We start from the raw sequence: 13380 nt of genomic DNA, 5'->3' as shown, positions 1-13380 counted from the left end.
CAGGACAGGAACGCCTTCCAAACTGAACTGCGAAGAGGAAAGAACACGGAAGGGAAGAGGACAGCGTCCGAGTCCTGTGGGACAGCACAGATGTGACCGAAGCGCCAGAGGAGAGTCAAGAGAGAAAGGGAAGAAGAAACAGTCCAAGAAATAACACAGTCCTAACAACTTCCCAAGTGAAGGGCAGTTGTCAAACCACAGATCCAGGAAGCTCCGCAAACACAAAGCAGGATCAACACACTTAGAAACCTGCATGAGAGGATATCATAAACTGGAAGTGCCGTGATGGCACAAGAAGGAGGGGGTCACAGGGTGCAACCGAAGATGGGCTGGACCCAAACCCCGCCTCTGTGTCCTCAAAGCGCGGTCAAGATCCACTGCCCTGGGACAGAGCACTTGCGAAATTACTCCATGACTGAAGACCTGCCCAAGATTGAAAGAAAGAAAAGTAACCTGACAGCTGTAAAATGCGGCCCTTGTGAGTGAAGGCTGGCTTCGCGTCCACGGCACCGCGCAGGCTCCTTGCTGTGCCCAGCTACGCCCCTGCTAAAATGCCCCAACCCTGTGCCAGCCCCACCCCGAGTTAACCCCTGCTGCCGGTCCCGAACGTGCGCCTGCTCTTCCTAGACCCCTCAGGGCTCTCAGGCTGGACCCCACCTTACAGAAGGCCCCCCAAGCCCTTGCTGAGCCGGGCGCCACCCTGCTGTGCTCACACCCTCCTGAGTCAGCAGGTCTGACTGTCAGTCTCCAGGTTTCTTCCTGTGATACTGTGGCCGACGACTGGTTGTCAGTGTCTGTCGCACAGAGTGGAGAAAGTCAGAGAGAGAAAAATCACTCTCGTCTATTAACACATGTAAATGGAATCTAGAAAGCTCAATCTGCAGGGCAGGAACAGAGACGCGGATGATGAGCAGGGACTCGTGGGCATGGGGCTGCGTGGGGGAAGGAGAGGGTGGGGTGAACTGAGAGAGTGGGACTGACATTACAGTGAAGAAAGCGAGAGTGTCAGCTGCCCAGTCGTGTCCGACTCTTTTCGACTCCATGGGCTGTAGCCCGCCAGGCTCCTCCATCCATGGAATTCTCTAGGCGAGAATACTGGAGTGGGTTGCCATTCCCTTCTCTGGGGGATCTTCCTGACCCAGGGATCGAACCCAGGTCTCCCATGTTGCAGGCAGATACTTTACCATCTGAGCCACAAGAGAAACCCCAATATATACATGACTATGTGTTAAACAGACAGCTTGTGGGAAGGTGCTACGTAGCACAGGGAGCTCAGCTCGGGGCTGGGATGGAGAGGGGGAAGAAGGCTCAAGAGGGAGGGATATGTGTATACTTATAGCTGATTCACATTGTTGTACAGCAGAAACTGACACACATTGTAAAGCAAATATACTCTAACTAAAAAGGGGGGAGGGAGGGAGAGGGATGAACTGGGAGTTTAGGGTTAGTAGATGCAAACTGTCACATTTAGAATAGATAAAAATAAGGTCTTACTCTATAGCACTGGGCTTCCCTGATAGCTCAGCTGGTAAAGAATCTGCCTGTAATGCAGGAGACCCTGGTTCGATTCCTGGGTCGGGAAGATCTGCTGGAGAAGGGACAGGCTACCCACTCCAGTGTACTTGGGCTTCTCTTGTGGCTCAGCTGGTAAAGAACCCGCCTGCAATGTGGGAGACCTGGGTTCGATCCCTGGGTTGGGAAGGTCCCCTGGAGAAGGAAAAGGCTACCCACTCCAGAAGGCCTGGAGAATTTCATGGACTGTCCATGGGGTCACAAAGAGTCAGACACAACTGAGCAACTTTCACTATAGCACAGGGAAATTTACCCAATCTCCCAGAATAAACCATAATGAAAATGATTTTAAAATGTATGTATGTGTATAACTGAGTCTCTTTGCTGTAGAGTAGCAATTAGCACAACTTTGATGGTTCAGATAGTAAAGAATCTACCTGCAATGTGGGAGACCTGGGTTGAATCCCTGGGTGGGGAAGATCCCCTGGAGAAGAGCATGGCAACCCACTCCAGTATTCTTGCCTGGAGAATCCCATGGACAGAGGAGCCTGGCAAGTTACAGTCCATGGGGTTGAAGAGTTGGACATGACTGAGCGACTAACACTTTCTACAAAAACTTTTGTAAATCAACCATACTTCAATGTAAAAAATGTATGTATATATATATATATAAAGAGAGTGCAATCTTTTCTACAAAATGCATGCACTGTGCTGCTGCTTTATTCGGAGATAATGTTCTGCTTTGAGTGACTCAGAGCGTCTTATAGTTTATGAAACAATGGTGATAATTTTTATATTTCTTAACAAGGATACTAAAACAGACAAAACTTGGCAGTCTTATTTCAACCACAAATGTTTTAAGATTTTTACTAGTTCATGACAACTTTTATGGAAGTCTCATTGATTTCAGTAGTATATTATTTCCAGGTGTACAGCATAGTGATTCCCTGTTTTTATAGAATGTAACAGTTCATGAAATTTCAATGTCTGAATCACTGCTATACAAAAGCAACAGCAATGAGGAAACAAAGAAGGAAAATGATGTGATGTGTAAAAGGTTTTATGACAACTTGGGGGGAAATGCTTTAAAACTTCATCCCCCATCCTTTGCCAAATTAAATTCCAAATATTTAAAATACAGGTTGTTTTTTTTTTTCTAATCTTATACTTTAAAAATCAAGTCACTGAAAAGGACATAAATAGAACTATCCAAACAATAACGGATGGGCACTTTCCAAGCTTAGAAGGTGGAAAAGAAATCCAGTATGTTTGTTCTTTCTTCGCTTCAGTGAATAGAATGAGGGTAATCACAGGATTCTCCAGGCCTGATTCTCAGTGAGACAGGATTTTCCCTGGGACTCATCACTGGGCTGACTCTGACCACAGGACAGCTCTCCAAGGAGGACTGGGGCCTGCTGCCTAGACCCCCAGGGACTGAGGGGACGGCTGGGCTGCCGTAGCCTGGGACAGGAGACTGTGGTGTACAGGCCGGAGCAAGCCTGCTGAGACAGACGGCCTCATGGCCGCAGGAATGGGCTCCACTCACAGCGGAGACCGGGGGCCTGCAACACCGAGCACAGACTGGTGCAAGGGCCGCGGCAGCCCGCACTCACGTGGTGACGGTGTTGAAGCCGCAGGCCCTCAGCTTCAGGAGGCTGTCCTTCCAGTAGTCCCGGGGCACCCGGAAGTAGTGGATGGTGCCTGACAGGATGAGGAAAGGCGTATTCCCCAGCGTGAAGTTGGAGCCCCTCACTTGCAGACCCACAGGCCGGTCACTGACGTGTGAGGGCCTCAGGAGGGCCTGGACCACGCTGCAGGGACACAGGAGGCACGTGACATCCCATCCCACAGAGGTGGGCCCACCGCGAGGGTCTCTCCTTCAGGGCCCTGCCCTCAGACCTACCTCTCTGGGAGCCCTTCTTGCAACGCAGACATAACCAGGAACCTAGAAGTCAGGCCCAGGAGGCTCGCCAGCCTCACCAAGAACAAGAAGGCCTGCATGCTAGACAGACAGGATGGACAGAGGTCAGGGCCCCAGGCCAGGAAGGAGCGGCTGCCCAGGAGAGGCGAGGCCTTGGAGGATGAGGGGCCAGGGGCTGCTGGGGGGCAGTCCCGCACAACTACCCCTGGATTCCACAGACACGCCAAGGCCCGTGGCCCATGGCCCATGACTTTCTTCAGGGAACAGAAGCCACCGTGGGGGCCCACCTAGGAATGAGGGGTGTCCCCGGGGACCTGGCAGCGGGGGTGGTCAGGGAGGTCGCGGGGAGGGTGGACCCAGCTCCAAGTGACAGGCCTCAGACTCACAGTGCAGACGACCCCCGTCCTAGACCTGCTCCCCCAACAGCCCGTCCCCAGGGGAGCACATAAGGAGAGGGACCCCCAAACCACCAGGGCCCCACCCCTGGGCCTCCTCCGGAGCTCCCTGTAGACCAACGGCCCATCGTGGCCTCTCTCAGGACCCAAGCGATGCCCAACCCACTGCGGACTCTGGGCGGCCGGCACCCACCCATCTCCCTCCGAGACCCACCCTCACCGCCAGGACCCCTGCCCCTCCTGCACCCCTCCCCCTCCTGCACCTGTCTCCCCTCCTGCACCTGTCTCCCCTCCTGCACCCCTCCCGCACCTGTCTCCCCTCCTGCACCTGTCTCCCCTCCTGCACCCCTCCCCCTCCTGCACCTGTCACCCCTCCTGCACCCCTCCCCTCCTGCACCTGTCTCCCCTCCTGCACCCCTCCCCTCCTGCACCCTTCCCCTCCTGCACCTGTCTCCCCCTCCTGCACCCCTCCCCTCCTGCACCTGTCTCCCCTCCTGCACCCCTCCCCTCCTGCACCTGTTTCCCCTCCTGCACCTGTCTCCCCTCCTGCAGCCCTCCCCTCCTGCACCTGTCTCCCCTCCTGCACCTGTCTCCCCTCCTGCACCCCTCCCCTCCTGCACCTGTCTCCCCTCCTGCACCTGTCTCCCCTCCTGCACCCCTCCCCTCCTGCACCTGTCTCCCCTCCTGCACCTGTCTCCCCTCCTGCACCCTCCCCCTCCTGCACTTGTCTCCCCTCCTGCACCTGTCTCCCCTCCTGCACCCCTCCCCTCCTGCACCTGTCTCCCCTCCTGCACCTGTCTCCCCTCCTGCACCCCTCCCCTCCTGCACCTGTCTCCCCTCCTGCACCTGTCTCCCCTCCTGCACCCCTCCCCCTCCTGCACCCCTCCTCCATCTGCACCCCCACCCCGGACCCCGCGTGGTAGCGGCCATCCCCCTGGGCACGGTCGCCGCACGTCCCTGCGCGAGGCTCTGAGAGCAGGAAGGTCCTTTCCTGGACTCGGGGTCCAGCCAGAGAGCCTCTCAGGCAAGGCGACATCCCCGGGGCAGGTCGGGCTCTTGAATGACCGACCCTGAAACCGCCAAGTCCCCGGCCGCGCCAGCGAACCTCAAGCGCGGAGCTCTTCTGGCTCCAGACCCGCCGGACCTGCACGGCGGGAATCTGAGCAGAGTGAGGCGTGAGGGGCGGGGCCGTGGGCGGGGCTGGGGGCTCACCAGCGCGGACACACCTGCGCGGGCCCGCCCCTTCCCCCGCGGGGCAACCGGCTAGGCTACAGCCCTGCCGGCTGGTCTGTGCTGATCCGGATTCAGGCTCTGAGAGCAGCTTTGTTGTTCAGTCGCTCAGTCGTGTCCCACTCTTTGGGACCCCATGGACTGCAGCACGCCAGGCTTCCCTGTCCTTCAACCATTTCCTGAAGTTTGCTCAAACTCAAGTCCACTGAGTCGGTGATGCCATCCAACCATCGCATCCTCTGTCGTCCCTTCTCCTCCTGCCCTCAATCTTTCCCAGCATCAGGGTCTTTTCCAATGAGTCAGCTCTTCGCATCAGGTGGCCAAAGTATTGGTGCTTCTGCTTCAGCATCAGTCCTTCCAATGAACATTCGGGACTGATTTCCTTTAGGATTACTGAGTTGATCTTGTTGCAGTCCAAGGGACTCTCAAGAGTCTTCTCCAACACCACAGTTCAAAAGCATAAATTCTTCGGTGCTCAGCTTTCTTTATAGCCCAACTCGCACATCCATAAGTGACTACTGGAAAAACCATAGCTTTGACTAGATGGACCTTTGTTGGCAAAGTGATGTCTCTGCTGTTTAAAATGTTGTCTAGGTTGGTCATAGCTTTTTTTCCAAGGAGCAAGCGTCTTTTAATTTCATGGCTGCAGTTACCATATGCACTGATTTTGGAGCCCAAGAAAATAAAGTCATGTTTTCATTTTCCCCCCAATAATTTGCCATGAACTGATGGGACCAGATGCCATGATCTTAGTTTTCTGAATGTTGAGTTTTAAGCTAGCTTTTTCACCCTCCTCTTTCACTTTCATCAAGAGGCTCTTTAGGTCTTCTTTGCTTTCTGCCATAAGAGTGGTGTCATCTGCATATCTGAGGTTATTGATATTTCTCCCAAGAATCTTGATTCCAGCTTATGCTTCATCCAGCCCAGCATTTCGAATGATGTACTCTGCATATAAGTTAAATAAGCAGGGTGACAATACACAGCCTTGTTCCCAATTTGGAACCAGTCTGTTTTTTCATGTCCTGTTCTAACTGTTGTTTCTTGACCTGCATACAGATTTCTCAAGAGGCAGGTAAGGTGGTCTGGTATTCCCATCTCTTTTGGAATGTTCCACAATTTCTTGTAATCCACATAGTCAAAGGCTTTGACGTAGTCAATGAAGCAGAAGTAGATGTTTTTCTGGAACTCTCTTGCTTTTTCTATGATCCAGTGGGTGTTGGCAATTTGATCTCTGGTTCCTCTGCCTTTTCTAAATCCACTTGTATATCTGGAATTTCTTAGTTCACATACTGTTGAAGCCTGACATGAAGGATTTTGAGCATTACCTTGCTAGCATGTGAAATGAGCACAGTTGTACTGGAGTTGGAACATTCTTTGGCATTGCACTTCTTTGGGATTGGAATGAAAACCAACCTTTTCCAGTCCTGTGGCCACTGCTGAGTTTTGCAAATGTGCTGGCATATTGAGTGCAGCACTTAACCCATCATATTTTAGGATTTGAAATAATTCAGCTGGAATTCCATCACCCCCACTAGCTTTGCTGGTCATGAGGCTTTGCTAACCCCTGTCATGTAGCACGTTGCTCTGGAAGCGAAAGCGAATAAGTGGCGGCCAGCTCCGTGCAGGCTGCCTGCGGAGTGGATGCAGCTGTTTCCCCAGCTCTGCTCTTCCTGGGCCTTCATGCCCAGCATTTCAGTCTGACTGCGAGTTCCGCATCTGGGGATACAGAGGACTGACGGTGAGCGACCTGAACACCTGTGGACTTGGGTGTCTTAGGAGGTTCTAGAATCAGTCCCCCGGATTCTGAAGGATGTGTATCATTTGTTGTATGTGCTCCTACAAAACATCTGTTGTTGCTTGTATGCATATATTAAATGTTAATATTTGCTCACTGGGTATTGATTGTAGCTCTTATTATAGTTCTGCCATTTAAGATCTAAACGTCTTCTATGGCAGTAGTTCTGTAGATTACTCCATGGTGCCTATGTTTTCTTCTAATGTTTCTGCAGCTTGTTTCTTCATTTAAATCTCTGGTTCGTCAAAATTTATGTTAATATAAGATTGAAAGGTAGATGAATCTTTCATTTTTTTCCAAATAGCTGACAGATTTCTCCCAAATGTAATTCTTCCCTCATTAGTTTGCAAAGACCTTTATCACATACTAAATTCTCATATACTTTTATCTGCTTTTGATTTTGTATTTTATTCCTTTTATTCCACTGAGTCTGTCTGACCAGATCCAACTTGCAAAAAGAACTTACACAGGGCCAGACACAGTTCTAAACTCACTACCTGTGAACTCACTTATCAGCTTTATCAGCTAGTGCTCTTTTTATTCCTATTTCACAGATTGAGGAACTCAGGCAGGAAATTCCCTGGCAAACCAGTGGTTAGGACTGTTTGTTATCACTGCTAAAGTGAGGGTTTGATCCCTAGTTGACGAACAAAGATCCCAAAAGACATGCAGCACAATAAAAAAAAAGGAACTGAGGCAGAGCGCGCTCAGGTAACCTGCCCAAGGCGACGCAGCAGTCAGCGGCGGACCCCAGTCTCCGTCCCTGCGACGGGGCTCCAGAGCCTGTGCTCCTGGCCTCTGGGCCAGTCAGTGTGTGCTTTAACATTTCAATGAGTTTTGTTTGGGAACTTACTTCGATGCAATATTGGCCTCTAAGTATACTACCAACAAATTATCCCAAAGGTCAAGGAACAGAAAGTCTTACAGATCAAATTGACTCAGATCACATGGTTTAATAAGTAAATTTAAAACACAGAGTGAGAAGCGAGAGATGGAGTGGGTAACACTCTCAGGACAGAGTGCCAGTGGACAGACGGACTCCGCCGGAGTCCTGTGACGGTGTGGTTAGGAGGACGCAGTGCCCCCTCGGAAAGAAGCTGCCTGGGCCGAGGTCACACACCGCCCCCCTCCCCGAGAGCGGCTGGCGGCTGTAGCTCTCCGCTCAGTCTGCAGGGCGGCTGCAGGACTCATGTGTGCTCTGCAGTCGAGGACCCTGTGGGCAGCATGAGTATCCCCAGCGGGTGCAGGAATTAGACCTCACTGCGGACTGTCAGCCCTACGCACAGAGCTGGGACTAGAGTGAGGTAAGCAGCTGCAGAAGTTGAGGAGGGATCCTAAATACTCAGTCCAAGCTTGGTCCTTCCGTCCCTTTCCGTGTTCACAGCAGGTGATCTACCTACATCACCCAAGTCTGACACGTCCCGCAGAGGGCTTGTCTATGCCTCACACATCTCATGAGTCTTATCCTTTCTATTTGCTTTCTACAGATCTGAATATTATTACACAACACAGCATATTTCATAGCTCGAGTCTGTGACTTTGTTATTCTCTTTAAGGAGGCTTCCTGTTTATTCATGTGCTACTCCAGATTAATTTTAGAATCATTTCATCAAGTTCATCAAGTTATAATTAGATCCCACTTAAGCACAAGGTATTTCAATATTGTTCACTATCTCTCTTCAGGGGCCTGAAAAAATTAGAGAATTTTCCTTTCTGGACAATACCGCACTTTCACTTTTATTTATTCATTAAGTTAAAGAATATTTTATTGAGAACCCACTGTATTCCAATATAGTAGCTTCCCCTATAGTGGCTCAGATGGTAAAGAGTCTGTCTGCAATGCAGGAGATCTGGGTTCAGTCCCTGGGTTGGGAAGATCCCCTGGAGAAGGCAACGGCAACTCACTCCAATATTCTTGCCTGGAGAATCCCATGGACAGAGGACCCTGGCAGGCTACAGTCCATGGGTCACATAGAGCTGGACACGACTGAGTGACTAACACACGCTCACTGCATTCCAAACACTGTCCTGTGTTACCTAAGTAACTTCCATAAGATAAAAGTTATTTTTTAACATGTGCCCCAATGTTCACTGCAACACTATTTACAACAGCTGGAACATGGGAGCAACCTAGATGTCCACTGACATGAATGGATAAAGGGGACGTAGTACATACACACAATGGAATATTACTCGGCCATGTAAAGGAACGAAGCTGGGTCATTTGTAGAGATGTGCATAGACCTGGAATCTGTCACACAGAGTGGTCAGAAAGAGAAAAACACACATTATATATTAATGCACATATGTGGACTCTATAAAAAAAAAAAGGTACAGATGGACCTATTTGCAGGGCAGGAATAGAGACACAGATGCAGAGAGTGGAGCTGTGGACACAGGAGGGAAGGGGACGGTGGGATAAACCGGGAGATTAGGACTGACACATACACATGACCATGTGTTAAACAGACAGCTAGTGGGAGCTGCTGTATAGCACAGGGAACTCCGCTCGCTGCTCTGTGATGACCAAGGGGGTGGGATGGGGCTGTGGGGTGGGAAGGAGACTCAGGAGGGAGGGAATATGTGTATACTTATAGCTGATTCACTTTGTTGTACAGCAGAAACTAACACAAGCTTGCAAAGCAATTACACTCTAATAAAAACATTATGTTTTTAAAATGGTAACCAGTTGCCACAGGCCGTTCTAAACCATGTGGCCATAGTCTTCTGTCCTCAGGACACTGATGTAAGGACAGTGGCTGCTTGAGCTTTTTTCTCGGGGCCATGGACCGGGACTTAAAAGTGGCTACCAGACCGAGGAAGGCTCAGCTCCCACGCCAGCGACCTCCCTGAAGGCCTGGGTGCGAGGGAACAGCAGCTCCCCTCCGCTGATGGTGATGACTCAGGCCCAGAGCCTGCGCCCTGGCAGCTGGGGGTCCGCACACGATGGGACCGACATCAGGCCCGGCTGGAGGAGCAAGCAGCCACCAGACCTGGTGACGCTGGAAAAGGCCCGGGGGGGTCTGATCTGCTCATGAGGAGCGAGCAGACCTTCACAAGGCTCATACCCATGTTTAGGGGGAATGGACTCAGTTACCTCTGAGGCTGATGCAGGTTCTGAGAGCTGGTGGGCCGGGAGGCTGGCTCCAGCGGGGATGTCCGCTGCCGTTCAGAAAGGGCTGGGAGCCGGGCCGGCTGGGGGAGGGCAGATGATGGGAGGCATCTCCGCTGGGGGCAGCGGGCCAGGCAGTCCTCTGGGCCAGCACAGGGCACCCACACCGCAGGCTCCGGTCCCAGCCAGACGAGCTGGCCCTCAGTGGAGGCAAGTGATAGATAAGCGAGCGCTTTCCATCAAGAACAGTAATTTAAGTGGACTCATGTCCCAGGCCCAGCTCTTGGCCACGCCATGACCACTGCACCCAGCACTGTTCAACCATCAGCAAGGACTAGACTTAGTTGAAGACGCAAGCATTAGTCTCCCTGAACAACAATTTGTATGTGACAGAAAACGCTATTCTCAATCAACTTGCCATTGGTGGAAAATAAGTGCTTGTAATGAAGTAATTGTTAGGTCAGGAGGAGTCTATATAAAAATCCTTTTTTTTTTTCTTACAAAGACACTCATGTTATGACAGGCACTTAGTGTTTGTTGAGTGAACACATAATTTAGGGAACCATCTGATGAAGGAGAGTCCTCCTGATTCAAGGGAAACAGCAGCATCAGTGATGAAGATGAGGAGAATCCAGGCTGTCTGGAGCGCAGGTGCAGCTTGGGGACCAGGGAGTGGCCAGGGGCTGTCTTCAGTGGCTTAAAGAAATTAGTCATTTACAAAGACAAACTTTGATCCTTGAGAAATGACTCCTCTTCTCTTAGGTGAAATGAACAGAACTGCTTTAACGGGACATTGATGGCAATTGCATTCAGCTTAGTCATGCCCTTCTCTTGTCGAAATGTGCCCAAGAGGAGGTCACTTCAGTTCAGTTGCTCAGTCGTGTCTGACTTTGCAACTCCATGGACTGCAGCACGCCAGGCCTCCCTGTCCATCACCAACTCCCAGAGTTTACTCAAACTCATGTCCATCGAGTCGGTGATGCCATCCAACCATCTCATCCTCTGTCGTCCCCTTCTCCTCCTGCCTTCAATCTTTCCAAACGTCAAGGTCTTTTCAAATAAGTCAGCTCTTCGCATGAGGTGGCCAGAGTATTCTAGTTTCACTTTCAGCATCAGTCCTTCCAGTGAATATTCAGGACTGATTTCCTTTAGGATGGAGTGGTTGGATCTCCTTGCAGTCCAAGGGACTCACTCTTAAGAGTCTTCTCCAACACCACAGTTCAAAAGCATCAATTCTTCAGCACTCAGCTTTCTTTATAGTTCAACTCTCACATCCATACATGACTACTGGAAAAACCATAGCCTTGACTAGATGGACCTTTGTTGGCAAAGCAATGTCTCTTTTTAATATGCTGTCTAGATTGGTCATAGCTTTTCTTCCAAGGAGCAAGTGTCTTTTAATTTCATGGCTGCCGTCATCATCTGCAGTGATTTTGGATCCCTCAAAAATAAAGTCAGCCACTGTTTCCACTGTTTCCTCATTTGCCATGAAGTAATGGGACCAGATGCCATGATCTTAGTTTTCTGAATGTTGAGTTTTAAGCCAACTTTTTCACGCTCCTCTTTCACTTTCATCAAGAGGCTCTTTAGTTCCTCTTCACTTTCTGCCATAAAGGTGGTGTCATCTGCATATCTGAGATTATTGATATTTCTCCCGGCAATCTTGATTCCAGCTTGTGCTTCATCCAGCCCAGCGATTCTCATGATGTACTCTGCATATAAGTTAAATAAGCAGGGTGACAATATACAGCCTTGACATACTCCTTTCCCGATTTGGAACCAGTCTGTTGTTCCATGTCCAGTTCTAACTGTTCCTTCTTGACCTGCATACAGATTTCTCAGGAGGCAGGTTGGTGGTCTGGTATTCCCTTCTCTATAAGAATTTTCCACAGTTTGTTGTGATCCACACAATCAAAGACTTTGGCATAGTCAATAAAGCAGTAGATGTTTTTCTGGAACTCTCTTTGCTTTTTCGATGATCTGACGGATGTTGGCAATTTGATCTCTGGTTCCTCTGCCTCTTCTAAATCCAGCTTGAACATCTGGAAGTTCACGGTTCACTTACTGTTGAAGCCTGGCTTGGAGAACTTTGAGCATTACTTTGCTATGGTGTGAGATGAGTGCAATCGTGTAGTAGTCTCTGAGCATTCTTTGGCATTGCCTTTCGTTGGGATTGGGATGAAAACTGACCTTTTCCAGTCCTGCAGCCACTGCTGAGTTTTCCAAATTTGCTGGCATATTGAGTGCAGCACTTTCACAGCATCATCTTTTAGAGTTTGAAATAGTTCAGCTGGAATTCCATCACCTCCACTAGCTTTGTTCGTAGTGATGCTTTCTAAGGCCTACTTGACTTTGCATGCCAGGATGTCTGGCTCTAGGTGAGTGACCACACCATCATGGTTATCTGGGTCATGAAGATCTTTTTTGCATAGTTCTTCTGTGTATTCTTGCCACTTCTTCTTAATAGCTTCTGTTAGGTCCATACCATTTCTGTCCTTTATCGAGCCTATCTTTGCATGAAATGTTCCCTTGGTATCTCTAATTTTCTTGAAGAGATCTCTAGTCTTTCCCATTCTGTTGTTTTCCTCTATTTCTTTGCAATGATCGCTGAGGAAGGCTTTCTTATCTCCTCTTGCTATTCTTTGGAAGTCTGCATTCAAATGAGTGTATCTTTCCTTTTTTCATTTGCTTTTTGCTTCTCTTCTTTCCTCAGCTATTTGTAAGGTCTCCTCAGACAGCCATTTTTCCCTTTTGCATTTCTTTTTCTTGGGGATGGCCTTGATCACTACAGCCTGTACAATGTCACGAACCTCCGTCCATAGGTCTTCAGGCACTCTGTCTATGAGATCTAATCCCTTGAATCTGTTTCTCACTTACACTGTATAATTGTAAAGGAATTGATTTAGGTCATACCTGAATGGTCTAGTGGTTTTCCCTACTTTCTTCAACGTAAGTTTGAATTTAGCAATGATTTAGTTCATGATCTGAGCCACAGTCTGCTCCCAGTCTTGTTTTTGCTGACTGTATAGAGCTTCTCCAAATTTGGCTGCAAAGAATATAATCGCTCTGATTTTGGTGTTGACCATCTGGTGATGTCCATGTGTAGAGTCTTCTCTTGTGTTGTTGGAAGAGGGTGTTTGCTATGACCAGTGCGTTCTCTTGGCAGAACTCTATTAGCCTTTGCCCTGCTTCATTCTGTACTCCAAGGCCAAATTTGCCTGTTACTCCAGGTGTTTCCTGACTTTCTATTTTTGCATTCCAGTCCCCTATAATGAAAAGGACATCTTTTTTTGGTGTTAGTTCTAGAAGGTCTTGTAGGTCTTCATAGAACCGTTCAACTTCAGCATTACTGGTCGGGGCATAGACTTGGATTACTGTGATATTGAATGGGTTGCCTTGGAAACAAACAGATCAT

The 13380-nt window shown here is 49.5% G+C and overlaps 1 protein-coding gene across 1 annotated transcript in view; it reads right to left on the bottom strand.

The window, feature by feature from the left end:
* Nucleotides 1–4864, bottom strand: part of LOC145525308 (beta-galactosidase-1-like protein 2) — a 33939-nt gene extending 29075 nt beyond the window's left edge. The window contains exons 1-3 of the mRNA XM_081538100.1: nucleotides 4710–4864; nucleotides 3416–3514; nucleotides 3126–3323 (exon numbers count right to left, since the gene is read on the bottom strand). Coding sequence (XP_081394226.1) covers nucleotides 3126–3323; nucleotides 3416–3514; nucleotides 4710–4864 — 452 coding nt within the window. The remainder of the gene's footprint in view (nucleotides 1–3125; nucleotides 3324–3415; nucleotides 3515–4709) is intronic.
* Between the last annotated feature and the right edge of the window lie 8516 nt (nucleotides 4865–13380).

The sequence above is a fragment of the Giraffa tippelskirchi genome, chromosome 11 (assembly GCF_054371585.1).
Source record: "Giraffa tippelskirchi isolate mGirTip1 chromosome 11, T2T-mGirTip1v1.2.pri, whole genome shotgun sequence".
NCBI lineage: Eukaryota > Metazoa > Chordata > Mammalia > Artiodactyla > Giraffidae > Giraffa > Giraffa tippelskirchi.
The sequence above is the reverse complement of the archived record's forward strand: the minus strand, read 5'-3'. Positions and strand labels throughout refer to the sequence as shown.